A 15,463-nucleotide genomic window follows, 5' to 3' on the forward strand; every position below is an offset into this window, starting at 1 on the left:
GGGGCTTCCAGGGTGTACTGGAAGGTTAGATAACTGTTAGCGTCAGAGCTGAGTGTGGAGGCTGTTAACATCTTTGCCTTTTGGTAAGGAGTGTTTCCCAGGCCTGGCTTTTTCTGATACCTTAAGAGCAGTGGATAACTGGGAGCTCATCCGATCTCCACATTGAAGTCTCCAACTACTTCTATTTCTCCCTTCAATTCTGTCAGATATTCATATATTTTAGGAACTCTACTATTGTTTTATCTTCTTGAGTGATTTATAATCTCTCTCTCTCTCAGAGTTTGTCCTACTTCAGGGCAAAAGAGCTGGATGATGATGATGATGATGATGATGATGATGATTTTGCACTGGGGATCGAACCCAGGGCCTTGTGCCTGCAAGGCAAGCACTCTACCAACTGGCTGTGTCCCCAGCCCAAAGTTGCTGGACTTTTGAACTCACACATCAGTCACTGAATATAGGTTCCCCTGGAAGAGGGCAGAGAATGGGTAAAGTGACTCCAGTGTCCAGCAGCAAGCATCTGAAGGCGGAACATACAGAATATGGGTTCACAGTGCTGGTAAAAGAAATTTGCGGAGAAGATGAAAAGACTTCCCATGTTTATGGATAAGTAGAATTAATATTCTTAAAATGGCCATAATACCAAAAGCAATATACAAATTCAATGTAACCCTCATCAGAATACCAATGACATTCTTCAGAGCACTTGCCTAGCACGTGTGAGGCACTGGGTTCAATTCTCAGCACTGCATATAAATAAATAAAGTCCATTGACAACCAAGAAAATATTTTAAAAAAAGAAGACAAGAAGAAAGTGTTGGGTGTTGGGGACTGTAGCTCAGTGCTGGAGCACTTGCCTAGCACAGGTGAGACTCTGGGTTCAATCCCTAGCCCCCTCCCACCAAATGTGTGTGTGTGTTTGTGTGTGTGTGTGTGTGTGTGTGTTTAAGTGCTAGGAGGCTGTCAGCTTTATTTCCCCTTTCTAGTTTTTACAATGCCTTCTAATGCTCTATATGCGGCACCCTGTCTATCAAATATGTGCTGGGTAGATAAGAGGTTCCTAAGAGTTTTTCTACCTCTGTACCAAAGGCCTCCCTGCCAATAATGGTCAGGCAACATAATGATGATCATAATAATGTTTAGCTTTATTGAGCACTTACTATATGCCAGGAAGTACTCTGAGTGCTTTATATTCATTATCTCATTTAATCTGAGAAGTTATACAGAGAGATACCATTATATTATGATTTCCATTTTATGGAGAAGAACCTAAGGTAATAAATGGGAAAGCTATAATCTAAATCTTTAGGCTATACGAGTCCAAAAACGAAGCTCTTGGCCTCACTCTCTGAAAGGTATAATTAATGGTGAAAGGGTTTGATTTCGTATATGTTAAATAAACAACAAAACCTATAAAATAAAATATCGATAATGCAAGAAAAGGCTGGGGATATAGCTCAAGGTAGAGTGCTTGCTTAGCACATGGGATGCCTTGGTTCAATCCTCAGTACTGAAAAAAAATAAAAAACATGAGAAACAATTTTATTAGAAATATCCTAACATATTTTCTGGACAAGTAATCAAAAAATAAATAAGGACATAGAAGATATGAACATATAAATTTCTTTTACTCTGAAAACAACCAGTATAACTCCTTTTCAAGTTTCATGGACAGTGACAAAATTCAAAAAATATTAAACTACATAGAATATTTCAGTTTTGAAAAGTAGAAGTCGTAGAAGCCATTCTCTGAGCAAAACGCAGCACAACCAACAATATATAAAACATGCCACTTAGAAATTTAAAAACATAAATAGTAAATTATCCTTAAGGAGTACATCAAGATTAAAAACAGACTGTTTGGAAAATAATTTGAGGTTGGAGTTGTGGTTCAGTGGTAGAGCACTTGCCTAGAATGTGTGAGGCACTGGGTTCAACTCTCAGCACCGCATATAAATAAATAAATAAAGGTCCATCAACAACTAAATGAAAATAATTTAAATAGCCAAAGTTATATGTAGAGGTAAATTAGCAGCATTAAATGCTTTTTAGTTTCAAAAAGAGAGAAAAATAAAATGAACGAATTATGCATGCAGATTGAGATTTTGTAAAATAAAGTAATAATTATTCCCTCCAAGTGAGAGAAAGGGAATATTTGACATAGAAAACAGAAAACCAAACCAAACAAAAACCCAAAAGCCTAAGAGCTGGTGGGACGTGCTTTGTGCCTGTGGATAGACAAGTACGTAGTAGTGTCTGTGTGAATTTGGTCTTCTGACATGCGGCTCTAGATTTTTCTACATTTGAATATCCTGTACCTCTATTGTGGCACTGTATATGTTGCTTGACAGTGAATTTTTCCACTTATGACTCTCTTGACAGGACAGAGACCATCTCTCCATGCTCATTGTATTCTTGGGACTTGGTGTGTGGTGTTGGACCCTTGATAAATGTTTGCTGAATAGAATCAATGGATGAGTTCAAGTATCGACTCCCACGTCTCCCATGTTGTATTTAGTCCCCAGAGTTCCTTCTGTCTCCACTGCCTAGCCACATGCCCCAAGCCAATGTCATGAGGCCTGAAATGAATTATTCTTACAATAAGGGACAAACAATGAAATATCTGCCTAGTGGAATATTATGTAACCAATAATAATTGTGTTGGCAATGTGAATAAAATATGAAGATGTGGGGCTTTGCTTTTCTTCTTATTTCCACCTATCCACTGAATAATCAAATATTTCTTTTGTAAAATGGCAAATAGTCTTCTCTACCCTCAAGGCCCAGTTCAAATGCCACTCTCTTCTGGGGACTTACCCTGATTTCTCCAATCAGAAAAAACAAAAACAAAAACAAAAAAACTTGCCTTTTCTGGGATTCCACAGCATCAGCCCCTCCCTCTGGTCTCTTAAAATTTCTGCTTTTGGTTATTTGTGTCTGCTAATGAGTCGACAGCACCCCCTAGCAGGATTGTAGCTTTCCTATGTACTACCACCTCTGATAAGAAGGTACACTGTGAAGTTCATCTGGACTTGGAAATCATCTCCCATGGTGAGGGGCTTGGGCAGGGTGGGGAGGGCACAAATGCACAGGTTTGAATGGGTGGTTGCCTGAATGACAGACCATGCTGAACTCATAGCATGCCAAAGCAAATGATCACAGAGTCCCCAGACAGACTTCAGCAACGCTCAAGGACCAGTCCATGTACGTACACTCACCTACATTGTACCTGGCTGGGAAAAGTTCCCTGAAGCAAGTTGAATGGCATTAGCCAAAATGAGGAAAGAAGAGGGTGTATGCTGTCACAATACCTGGGGCGGATAAATGCAGTGGAGACAGGTGTTTATTGTATTTGTGCCCAGATGAACAGGAGGACATTCCAGGCATAGGGACCCAACTTAGAAATCCCCAGTAGCTGGAGATAAGCATAGTTACTTTAGAGCCACAGCATTGGAGAGCCCTCCAATCATTTCACTTGGCTGTCAGAAAAATTTTTCTAAAGCCTCCCTGTCACTCACTCGTCTGCTTAGAACTCTTCAGTGGTTCCCCATAACACTTGAGAATAGGCCTGATATCCCAGGCTCATGTGTTCTGGTCTCCACAGATGTATCATCTCCTGCCATGCACCCAAACTGAACATTTCAGGAGTCCCGATCTGTCCCGTTTTGCTCCTCACTCCAATGCCTACAGTGCATTCTCAGTTGTCAAACTGAATCATGCTACTTCATTGAAATAGAAATGAAATCCAGGCTTCTAGTTTTAAAGGGTTCTCACTGGCCAAATCTGGGACAATTCTGGCACCAAAATCTTTCAGGTTAATAATTATAAGATCATTGGAAAATCATAGAAATCCAAGAGCCCCTACTAACAGTAAATATGTAAACAAGTAGGCAAAAGAATGTCAAATGTTGACTAATAAATGTGGCGTGAGTCCTTAGAGTTGAGGAGTTAGCATATTCTAACTATCATGATATTTATTCAGGAAAGGATTATCCATCAGTAGATGTTAAATCTATTTATAACCTCTGAGAATGGAGTGGGATGATCAGAAAGTATCTCCCCATGGATTGCTTATTAGTTGTAAGGGAAAAACAGTAATTCTAAATTGAGAAATCAGACAATGCCTTGACTGAGTGATCAAAATTTAAATCACCAAAGACACTGAGGACACAATATCACTTACACAGTCTTACGCCATGATTGCATTACTCATATATAATAATGAAGAAACAGAAAACAAACCAAAAGGAGAAACATTCTATTAAAATAAAGGGGAAGATTGCATTCTTCAATAGTGTCAACATCATAAATGACAAAGAAAGGCTACCTATTCTAGATTAAAAGATACTAAAGAGAAATAACAACTTAATGAAACACATCATTCCTAGACTGGATCCTGTATACTACAGGGGAAAATGCTATATAAAGGACATCATAGAAACAGTTTACAAGAGAGGTGGTTAGCTGCCGTGTTGCATCAATATTAAATTTAGTGAAGTGGGCAATTGCCTTATGGTAGGAAATATACGCTATATTTAGGGGTAAAAGAACATGATGTATGCAACATATTTTCAAATAGCTCAGAATAAAAGCCATTGTATAAGTGTTCAGGATAGAGAGCAAATGATAAAACAAATGGGGTAAATGTTAACAATAGCCTTTTGTTCTTGTCTTACAATATTCTGAAATTTTAAAATTGTTCCTCCCCCCCCCAAAAAAAGTTAAACCCAAAATTCCAAGTTCTTTACCATATCCCACCCCCCAGTATGTTCCTGTCACAGCCCCAGCTACACAGACTGAATTTCAGTTTTCCTAACATACCAAGGTCTTTCCCACCTCTAGACCTTTGTGTGCCTACTGTTTCCTTTATATAGAATTCTCTTCCTTCTATTTAGGTCTCAGGAATACAGTAATTGTCACTTATCAAAATGATCTTCTTTGTACCCCCCTCCCCCACATTTAGATTTATTGTATTCTTTCATAGCACCCTAAACTTTTCCTTCACAACACTTAACACAGTCTTATATAAGGATTTGTATTTGGGGAGGATGGTTTAATGTCAGTCTTCCCCAGTAGCTTGGAGGATCCCTGAAACTAGGGCTCCTGTTTTACTCATGAATGCATCCTCAGCATGGGCTACTGAATCTGGCACATCAGTGGGCACTCAGTAGACAGCTGATTAAATAATCAATTCTAATCTCCAATTTACCTCCAAACTCTTGGCAGCTCTCAGAGAATGTACCCTGCATTCCATCTCTAGAATTATTCAAGAGGCTTTGTCTTTGAAAGCTTCTTAGATTCCCCACCATCACATTAGAATTTGAAACAAAGAGGCCATGGTAAGGAGGGGGGAGCTTAGGAGAGGCATGTTAAGGGAGAGATGCTGAATCAGAAACCTGGACTCACAGAGGAGGAGTTATCAAGGAGGCAGTTGGTTGATCAGGCTGGTGCTTAGAAGGAGAGTCTGGTAAGGAGAGATGATCAGTAGTTGAAGCTGTTAGCACAAAGAAATCTCACCTGGGTACAAAAAGGGTCCAGGGATGGGGCAGAGACCCTGCCTTAAGGACTAAGCAGAGGAAAAACAGCAAATAAGCAGCACACACAAGAAAGAGTAATTACTGAAGGTAAAAGTGGAGGACACTTGGGCATAAAAGCCATATACACTTGAACTTCCTTCTTTCTTGTTCAAGACCAGCAATCTGGAACCTGGTGGGTTGAGGCAGCTCAGTGCAGGTGAAAGGCTTGGACTCTGAATCCTGACTCTACAGCATAGAGCTGTGTGTCCTCAGGCACTGGATTTAACCTTCCCAGATTCCAAGTTCTCATCTGCAAAATGAGAGTAGTGCTAGTATTTATTTTATGGGGCTGCTGTCAGGATTACCTGAGGTCGTCTTTGGAAGGCTCTTTAAACCACATTTGGTCTAAAGTCTAGGAAACAAATGACATTGCATGTGCTTGCACAGCAGGAGAGGATGTACTCGTCCCAACTATGGGGACCATGTCCTAAATTCAGCCTTTCCTCAACAAGAGTTTCTGACAGGAGTCAAGACAGCCCTCCTTACCATCTTTTGTTACATGTCCCCTTCCTCTGATTTGATCTCTATTAAAAAAAAAAATCCTATGATGGGGAGATTCCTTTTAACACCACTCTTTCCTCCATAGCCTCCTTTTGAAGTCATCAAAGTGGGACTTTGCCCACTTGATTGCAATTAACCCTCACCTAAGAGCACTTTGTACCCTGTTTTTCAGGTGATGACACCTCCTCAACACAGCTACCTTCTGTGAATGTAAGCAAGGATTCTCAGGCCCCCTACTTGGGGGTGCCACTAATGTCTGCCCAAAGCTTCTGACCATCCCATCTCTGAAGGAAAGAGGGATGTGTGGATACCATTTCACAGTTTAGAAAGCACTTCCCCAGCATACTCCCCAATTCATCCTCACAACTGCCCTGTGAGGTAGATACAGCAGATAATAATAACTATACTGGTCCACATTTACCAAGCATTTACAATGTACCATGCTCTATGTTAAACATTTTCATGTGTGATCTCATTTAAACTCAACAACATCCTATGAAATAGATTCAATCAGTGTCCCCATTTTACAGAAGAGAAAAATGAAGTGGTTAGAACTTGTCCCAAATCAAAGAGGTAGTAGTAAGTAATGGAGCTAGGATTTGAACCTCAGACTGTCTGACTCCAAAGCCACACTCTTAACCCTCCCTATAATACGGCCTCGCAAAGCAAGCATATTCTTTCCCACGTTATTCTGCTAAATTGAAACTCAGAGAGGTAAAGTGATTTTCCTAGTCTCACAACCAGAAAGTGGCAGAGCTAGGATCCACATTTGGATCCTTTGGCTCTAAGGCCTCTGACACCAGGAAGCTCTACTGGCTGAACTTGATTGACAAAGAACTAGGTCTTGCCTTGCCAGTGCTGCTCAGCCCAGGGCAGTGTCTTTGCAGAAATTCCTTTCTGGTATTAACTGAGAAATTTTTGTGTTTTTCTGAATCTCAAAAACAATTGGTGGGGCTGGGGTTGTAGCTCAGTGGAAGAGCGCTTGCCTAGCATGTGTGAGGCACTGAGTTTGATTCTCATCACCACATAAAAATAAATAAAGGTCCATTGACAACTAAAAAATATTTTTTAAAAAATTGGTGAAGAGGGGCTGGGATTGTGGCTCAGTGGTAGAGCGCTCGCCTAGCAAGTGTGAGGCCTTGGGTTCGATCCTCAGCACCACATACAAATAAATCAATAAAATAAAGGAATTGTGTTCAACTACAACTAAAAAATAAATTTTTAAAAAATTGGTGAAGAAATTGGCAAAATGGAGAAAAGCACTATAATTCTCCTGTGAGAATGAATGCTTAACAATACAGAGGAATTCAAAAGCAAGAAAAGAAGTGTTGACACAGGGAATTTGAAGTTAAAGTAGACATTTCTGAAACTTGGGATAAGGAGCACATAGAAAAAAAGTTGTCACAATCTAATTCATTCTTTTGTAGCTGTTAACATATTAAAAGTGTATTTATGCCAGGTGCAGTGGCACATGCCTGTAATATGAGGCAGAAGGATGGTAAGTTTGAGTTCAGCCTGGGAAACTTGTTGAGACTCTGTCTCAAAATAAAAATTGAGAAAAGGGCTGGGGATGTAGCTCAGTGGTAGAGCATGCCAGAATCAGGGGAAAAAAACTGTATCTGTGGGTCTATGATTAACAGTGAGTCACACTAACAAATAAGATAACATGTTTACATGCATAATATATTTTATACAAAATCTATGAATGATGGCCCAAGAAATAAAATGTTTTGGAAATAAGCCTTATATTGGCAATTTCAACTCATGACTGTGAAGTTCTGTCAATCTTTAACTACTTATTTAAACACTTTGTTATTTAAATATTATCCAATAGTGTTTGTTGGCATTTCCAGTTTTTGGCCACCTGCTATGGCCTACAGTTCTTTTCTTTTCTTTTTTGGTACTAGGGATTGAACTCAAGGGTGCTTAACCACTGAGCCACATCCCCATCCATTTTTTATATTTTATTTAGGGATAGGGCCTCGCTAAGTTGCTGAGGCTGGCTTGGAACTTGCAATCCTCTTGCCTCAGCCTCCTGAGCCACTCAGATTACAGGGGTGTGCCACCACCCCAGCCTGGCCTACAGTTCTTTTTAACTGCTACTAAATGTGTTTTTACTTGTTTTAAAAAGTACAGAAAGTTAATGAAAAATACAAAATAACAGATTTCAGGAATTCCTAAGAATTCCGGTTTTTCATTTCTAAATTCGGAAGATTAATATCTTTGGGAATTTGGAAATCTTAATTAACAAAACTTTGTTATTTGAGCTTCCCAAGCAACACAGTGGGATAGCAGATGGTGCCCAGAGGCCCTCTTCCTTCATTTACAGGAAGCACCCACACAGGAGCTCGTCCTGACTGGGGCTTCCTTCACCAACATCACTCTAGAGAGGTCTGAAAAGAGGTCACTCTAGAGAACTATGGGTTGAGCTTGAAGCACTGGTCTTAAGCACCAAAATTCTATGTCATCTCAAATTTCATATCAATCATTGGAACAAACGTTCACTTTCCTCCCAGGGAGCTTGAACACTTTAGTATGAAAAGTGTTCCGTATAACTTATCACTGAGAAAAATGGATGCTCCATAAAATGGATGCCTTGTCAAACTCACAGCCTTAATTCCACCGTGTCCAGCACAAGAAGTGGCATATTAGCACCGACTGTGGAGTCAGACAGGCAGACCTGGGTCCGAATGCTGGTTCTGCAACATACTGGATGTGTGACTTTGGGCAAGTCCCTTAACTTCTTGGAGACTTAGTTTCCCTGTCTGTAAAATGCTAATAATATCAATGACACAAGGATGTTGTGAGGATTAAATGAGATAATTCCCATAAATCACATCGCCTGGCACAGAGTAAGCTCTGGATAAATGGGAGATGCTATTGTTTCCTAGTGTGATAGGTCCTAGTATGATAGGCCCAATAATAAAGTCAGGAAGCAAGAGGTTGGGGAAAGCCCTTGGACCACTCATTTGCCATGGGTTTCTCCAGGTGGGATTTTCCAGGTAGGGTGGGTTGGCTCAGGGCTGTCCCAGAAGTCTCCATCAGTCCCTCCATATGGGTCCTGCAGCAGGAAGCGGGGTGCCTGGGCTGGAAGGCCTCTGGACCATGTGGGTTCCTAGGTTGGCTGGCAAGATTGGCACCCTGGTGTAAGTTCCAGCAGCTCAGAGGCCAGGCACCCATAGACTCTCAGGGCTGCAGGCGCGGTATCGCAGACCCCGTGCATGGGTGGCTGTCGTAGACCTTTGTCAGCAGCACATGGTGGGGCAGGCAGCTCAAGGCCGGTCTTTGGTGCCTCCAGCACCCCTCTTGGTGGTGAAGCCCCTCGCCAGTGTGGTCCCTGTGGCACTGCACGGTCGGACTCGGCCTCTGGGAGTCAAGGCTGCGGCCATGTTGCAAGCACACTCGGGCCATTTGGACAAGGGCCGCGCTGGTGTGAGGAGGCTGGCAAGGCCGCCTGGTGTCCAACTTCCTGTGTGCTGGAGGCACTGCTGGGCCTCTCGGGGAGGCGTCCTCAGGCGCTTGGTGTGGTCCGAGTTCTGCCCTAATCTCTTCCCACACATTGAGGCTCAGGTGGGGAGCAGGATGGATTCTGTGACCTTAGGTTCTGGGCAAAGGTAGACACACTTGCCCTTGATGTTCCTGCAGTGGGTGTTGAGCTAGGAAGCTCTTTCTGCCCTCAGGGCACGCGTAGGTGGCTGGATCTTGGGGTGGCCAAGGGACTCCTAAGGGCCTCACCTTGCCTGGCGAGCAGGCTCACCTCCCCTTCCCTTGGGGGATCGTCCTGGGTGCCCTAGGGGCCTTGCTTCCTCCCCCAGGAGCTCTGGTATCTGGCCCAGTGGAACTAGGCCGGGCATTTGTCCGGAGGCCCCTCCTAGGCAGGAGCCTTCTGAGGGGCTCTGTCTTCAGGCCTTTCTCGTGGAGGGCTCTCCTTGTCATTCTGACTCCTGAATCCTGCAGAGAGAGAAGAAAATCTGGGTAGTATTTCCTCTTCTCCTCCCCGGACCCAATGCTAGCAATACCCTGCCTTGGGAGTCCTAAATGAGATGACTTGGTGGATGTCTGTTAGCAATGACTAAGTTCTGTATTTCTGACAGTAGATTAAGAGATTGATGGCAGAACCTTGTGGGAAACTGTAAGGGCTCACTTTCTGAAAATAGTGCTGGGTTTGAATTCCAACCACAACACTTTCTTGCAGTGTAATCCTGGTCTAACTACATAATTTTGTGCAGTCTCTGTTCAGTTGTTAGATGTTCAATGATAACAGCAACCTCAAAGGATTCTGTCAGTGTGGTTGGTGAATCCATGGACCATCAGGAAGGCAATGCCCAGCAGTGATAGGTTAAATTGGAAAGATGAATACAAATTTTACCTTAAGGAAAATTTTTTCTAACTCTGTCACCATTTGAGGTTCTATACTTTACCCTCTACCAACAATGTCTAATAGATTTACCCCTTAAATAATCAGAGGTCCTTGGAGGGTAATTGATTTAATTCCTTGAGACAAGGAATAAGGATGGGTCTAGAGCATCCTTTTGATACCAGAAAGCAAGGATATTTTCAAGGACAATAGGGGTAGTGATATGAAAACAAATGATAATTAAATGGACTGTCACTGTCCAAGCTGTTACAATTTGGGTACCCTAAAATATTTATTCATTAATATGCTTAAGTAAAATATCTGGGAAAAGCTGTGAATCTATAAGTCATTCAAAAGTAGAAAGCTATGAGAAACTTTCAAAACGTAGTTGTACTAGGAAAAGTGATAACATGTATCATTTTGATAATAGTTATAAGTAGAAGAGTGTTAATAAATGGATATTTTGTTTCTATATTTCCTCTATAAGGAATAAATATCAACTAGTATCTTTCTGTGCAAGGAGGAAAGAATAGAACCAGAAAACTGAGTCTGGTAACATCAAGAAAATAAAACCCTTGGGCTGGGGATGTGGCTCAAGCGGTAGAACGCTCGCCTGGCATGTGTGCGGCCCAGGTTCGATCCTCAGCACCACATACAAAGATCACTAAAAGCAGCCTGAATCAAAATGAGTGGGAAAACATCCCAATAAACACATTAAAAAAAAAAAAAAAAACTTAACCATGACTAGATAGCACCAAGGAACACATAAAGTCACCAGATGGAAGGAGACTCATGTGTCCTAATGAGAACCAACATAGATAATAAAATAGCCCTGAGAAGCTTAAAAAAATTTTTTGAGCTCTAGGTTCCATCACAAAAAGATTCCCAGATTCTAAAAAAAAATTATATATATATATATAGTCTGGGGATGTAGCTCAGTGATAGAGTGCCTCTGGATAGAAACATAAAATGTGGTATTAACCTGAGTATTAAAAGGAAAAGAAAGAAAGAAAAGAAAAGAAAAAATTAAAGGTGCCCCATAAGGTAGTGCACACCATCAAAAACAGCAAAGGACCTGAATAGACATTTGTCCCAAGAAGATAAACAATGGCCAACGACCACATGAAAAGATATTCGACATATTACTCATTTGGGAAATGAAAATCAAAACCACAATGATACTCCTGATGCCCATCAGGATAAAAGTGTTGGAGAGGATATGGAAAAATTTAAACCCTTATGCACTGTGAATAGAAATATGAAATGGAGCATACATTATGGAAAATAGTACGGCAGATTCTCAGAAAGATCCAGCAATACCAGCTGATATATATATATATATATATATATATATATATATATCATATATATAAATATACATATATTTATAAATTGAAAGTAAAGTCTCAGAGACATACTTAAACACCCATATTCACAGCAGCATTATTTACAATAATCAAGGGATGAAACTAACCCAGATGACTACTGACAGATAAATGGATAAATAAAATGTGGTATTTAGATACCATGGAATATTAGTCAGTCTTGAAAAGGAAGAAAGTTCTGACCCATGCTACAACATGAATGAAACTAGAGGATATTATATCAAGTAATATAATCAAGTACAAAAGGACAAAGACTGTGTTGACTCCACTTGTATAAGATACCTAGAATAGTCCAATTCATAGAGACAGAAAGTGAAAAGGGGGTTGCCAGGGCCTGCGGGGAGGGGAGAATGGGGGGTATTATTTACAGTGTACAATTTCAGTTTGGCCAGATGAGAAGAGTTCTAGAGATGGATGGTGCTGGTGATGCACATCAACATGAATCTACTTAATACTACTGACTATACACTGAAAAAAATGGTTAAAGTGATAATTTATGTTATATATGTTTTACCACAACTTTAAAAAGATCCCCAAATTCTAATGTGCAGCCAGGCTTGAGTTTCTGTCTGGGGATATGGCAGAAAATATGTGTGAAACCTCAGTGACCCTACCAATTATAAATAATATTGGAATACATAGGTTTTAATCATGCCAAAAATCAGGCATGATTATGATAGGACATGGCTCAGATTATGTAAAACTTGAATATATCAACCCTGGGGAATACACCAAAGTTCAGAAATAATATATATATAAAATCAGTCAAATATGTGACTCTTACTGGATTCTAATTCAAACAAACTGAAAAAAATTAGTAAATATTTATGGGACAATTTGAAAATTTGAGGCTGGGCATGGTATGACACACCTGTAATCCCAGCAACTGGGGAGGCTGAGGCAGGAGGATTATAAATTTGAAGCCGGTCTCAGCAATTTAGTGAGATCATCACAAAACAAAAAAATAAAAAGGGCTGGGGATGTGGCAAAGTGGTTAAGCTCACCTGGTTCAATCCACAGTACCCCAATCTTGTTTTTTTTTGAATAATTAGGATATTTGGAAAAAACAATGAAATATATATATATATATATATATATATATATATATATATATATATATATATATTTGTACTGGGGTGTTGAACCCAGGGGTGCTTACCACTGAGTCATATCCCTAGTCCTTTTTTTTTTTTTGAAACAGGGTCTTGCTAAGTTGCTTAGGGCCTTAATAAATTGATGAGGCTGAGATTATAGCCATGTGCCACATAATGTCCAGCTTCCACGGCATATTTTATTATAATATTTATTATACATTTTTAGTTGTGATAATGGTGATTTAAAATCCTTATCCTTAACCAGGCATAGTGATGCACACCTATTATTCCAGTGACTTGGAGCATCACAGGTTTGAAGCCAGCCTCGGCAACTTAGTGATGCCCTAAGTAACCTAGTGAGACCCTATCTCAAATTTAAAATAAATAAATAAATAGGGCTGGGAATGTAGTTCAGTGGTAAAGTACCCCTGGGTTCACTCCCCAGTACTCAAAAACAAAACAACAACAACACCTTCTCATTAGAGAACAAAGAATTTTAAATTCTATAATATCTGAGATTTGCTTCAAAATAATAAAGGGACAGAGTCAGTGAGCCTGAGTTGATGATTGGTAAAGTTGACTGGTAGTTTCATATACTATGAAATTTATTTTGTATATGTTTGAAATTTCCATAACAAAACTTTTTTTTTTTTTTTCAGTACTGAGGATTAAACCCAGGGGCACTCTACCACTGAACTACATCCCCAGCCCTTTTGGATTTTTATTTTGAATCAGGGTCTCACTAGGGTGCCCAGGCTGCCATTGAACTTGTGATCCTCCTGCCTCAGCCTCCTGAGTTGCTGGGACTACAGGGATACACCATGCCTAGCCTAATTTTTTTTTTTTAAAGCATACAAAAGGAAGACAAACTGATAAGGAAAGTTAAAAGCGCCACGTGGTAACAAGAAAAATTTCACGATAAAAAGGTGCTAGTGCTAACTATGAGCAGCTTGGATTTGAACCTGAGACCCACTCAAACTAACAATAGGTCTCTGCTCAGAACCTGCAATCTCAGCTTATTCTGGGATAATTTCCTTATTCTTTTTTTTTTTTAAAGAGAGAGTGAGAGAGAGAGAGAATTTTTTAATATTTATTTTTTAGTTTTCAGTGGACACAACATCTTTTTTGTTTTGTATGTGGTGCTGAGGATCGAACCCGGGCCGCACGCATGCCAGGCGAGCGCGCCTCCACTTGAGTCACAACCCCAGCCCCAATTTCCTTATTCTTTTAGGTCTAGTAGGATCACAAAAACTCTAGGAAGATACACAAATAATAACTGGTAGAATTACTGAAATCCTAGAGAGGCTCCAGGAAGGTGTTGGAAGAATAAGCCAAAATTAAACCCAGTTTTTAGAAATTTTATAACCACTTTTGATGGCAGGTTTTAAAAAATTCTGTGTGTGTGTGTGTGTGTATATCTGTCTGTCTGGTGCTGGGAATTGAACCCAAGGCTTCACATTTGCTAGGCAGATGCTCTACCACTGAGCTATAGCCCCAGCCCAAGAATTTTTTTTAAAAAAATATTTATTTATTTATTGGGGCTGGGGATATGGCTCAAGTGGTAGGGTGCTTGCCTGGCATGTGTGCGGCCCGGGTTCGATCCTCAGCACCACTTACAAATAAACATGTTGTGTCCACCGAAAACTAAAAAATAAATATTAAAAAATTCTTACTCTCTCTCAATTCTTTCTCTCTCACTCTCTCTTAAAATATATATATATATATATATATATATATATATATATATATATATGTGTGTGTGTGTGTGTGTGTATTTATTTATTTTTTAGTTTTCGGCAGACACAACATCTTTGTTTGTATGTGGTGCTGAGGATCGAACCCGGGCCGCATGCATGCCAGGCGAGTGCGCTACCGCTTGAGCCACATCCCCAGCCCCAACAAGAAATTCTTTTTCTTTTTTTTTTAAGTTTTTTGGCTGTAGTTGGACATAATACCTTTATTTTACTTATTTTGTACAGTGCTGAGAATCGAACCCAGTGCCTTCCATGTGCTAGGCAAGCACTCTGCCGCTGAGCCACAACCCCAACAGCCCAAGAAATTCTATAAGCATTGCATTTGTGTATGCTTAAAGCAAATGAAGTAGCTAAAAGAAGTAGCCATCTTGAATTTGTATTTGCAGTTTAAATTATTTAATACTTTAATTAGTTAAATTTGTATCAAAGCCTAAATCTCCTGTGAACAGAAGGCTTTAATTTTTTCCTTTTTGTTAAATAGAGACTAATAAATTGACCAATAAAAAATTGAGTACAGAAGGTAGTAGATCTTTCTTTCCAGTCCAGAAGTCTCTGAAATCTGAAATAATCTGTTGTTAGATTCTTGTGAGGACTTCGAATAAGTAGAGTTTATAAAGTACTTGGCTGAGGGCCAGCAACCTAGATGCTCTCAAGTCCAGTAACAATGAGTTAATTTACTAGAAAGGGAGAGGTTGACAGCAGAAGTTGACATCAGATGGAGCTGGGAATGTGGCTCAAGTGGTAGCGCGCTCGCCTGGCATGCCTGCGGCCCGGGTTCGATCCTCAGCACCACATA

The 15,463-nt window shown here is 40.2% G+C and overlaps 1 protein-coding gene across 1 annotated transcript in view; it reads right to left on the minus strand.

Moving 5' to 3' along the window:
• Window positions 1-1,607: 1,607 nt before the first annotated feature.
• Bcl7c (BAF chromatin remodeling complex subunit BCL7C) overlaps window positions 1,608-15,463 on the minus strand; it is a 41,408-nt gene continuing 27,552 nt past the window's right edge. The window contains exon 6 of the mRNA XM_058582663.1: window positions 1,608-10,028. Within this exon, the coding sequence (XP_058438646.1) occupies window positions 9,831-10,028 (198 nt within the window). The 3' untranslated portion in view covers window positions 1,608-9,830. The remainder of the gene's footprint in view (window positions 10,029-15,463) is intronic.

The sequence above is a fragment of the Marmota monax genome, unplaced genomic scaffold (genome assembly GCF_021218885.2).
Source record: "Marmota monax isolate L192 unplaced genomic scaffold, Marmota_monax_Labrador192_F-V1.1 WCK01_AAM20220418_F8-fsc00086, whole genome shotgun sequence".
In the NCBI taxonomy this organism is placed as follows: Eukaryota; Metazoa; Chordata; class Mammalia; order Rodentia; family Sciuridae; genus Marmota; species Marmota monax.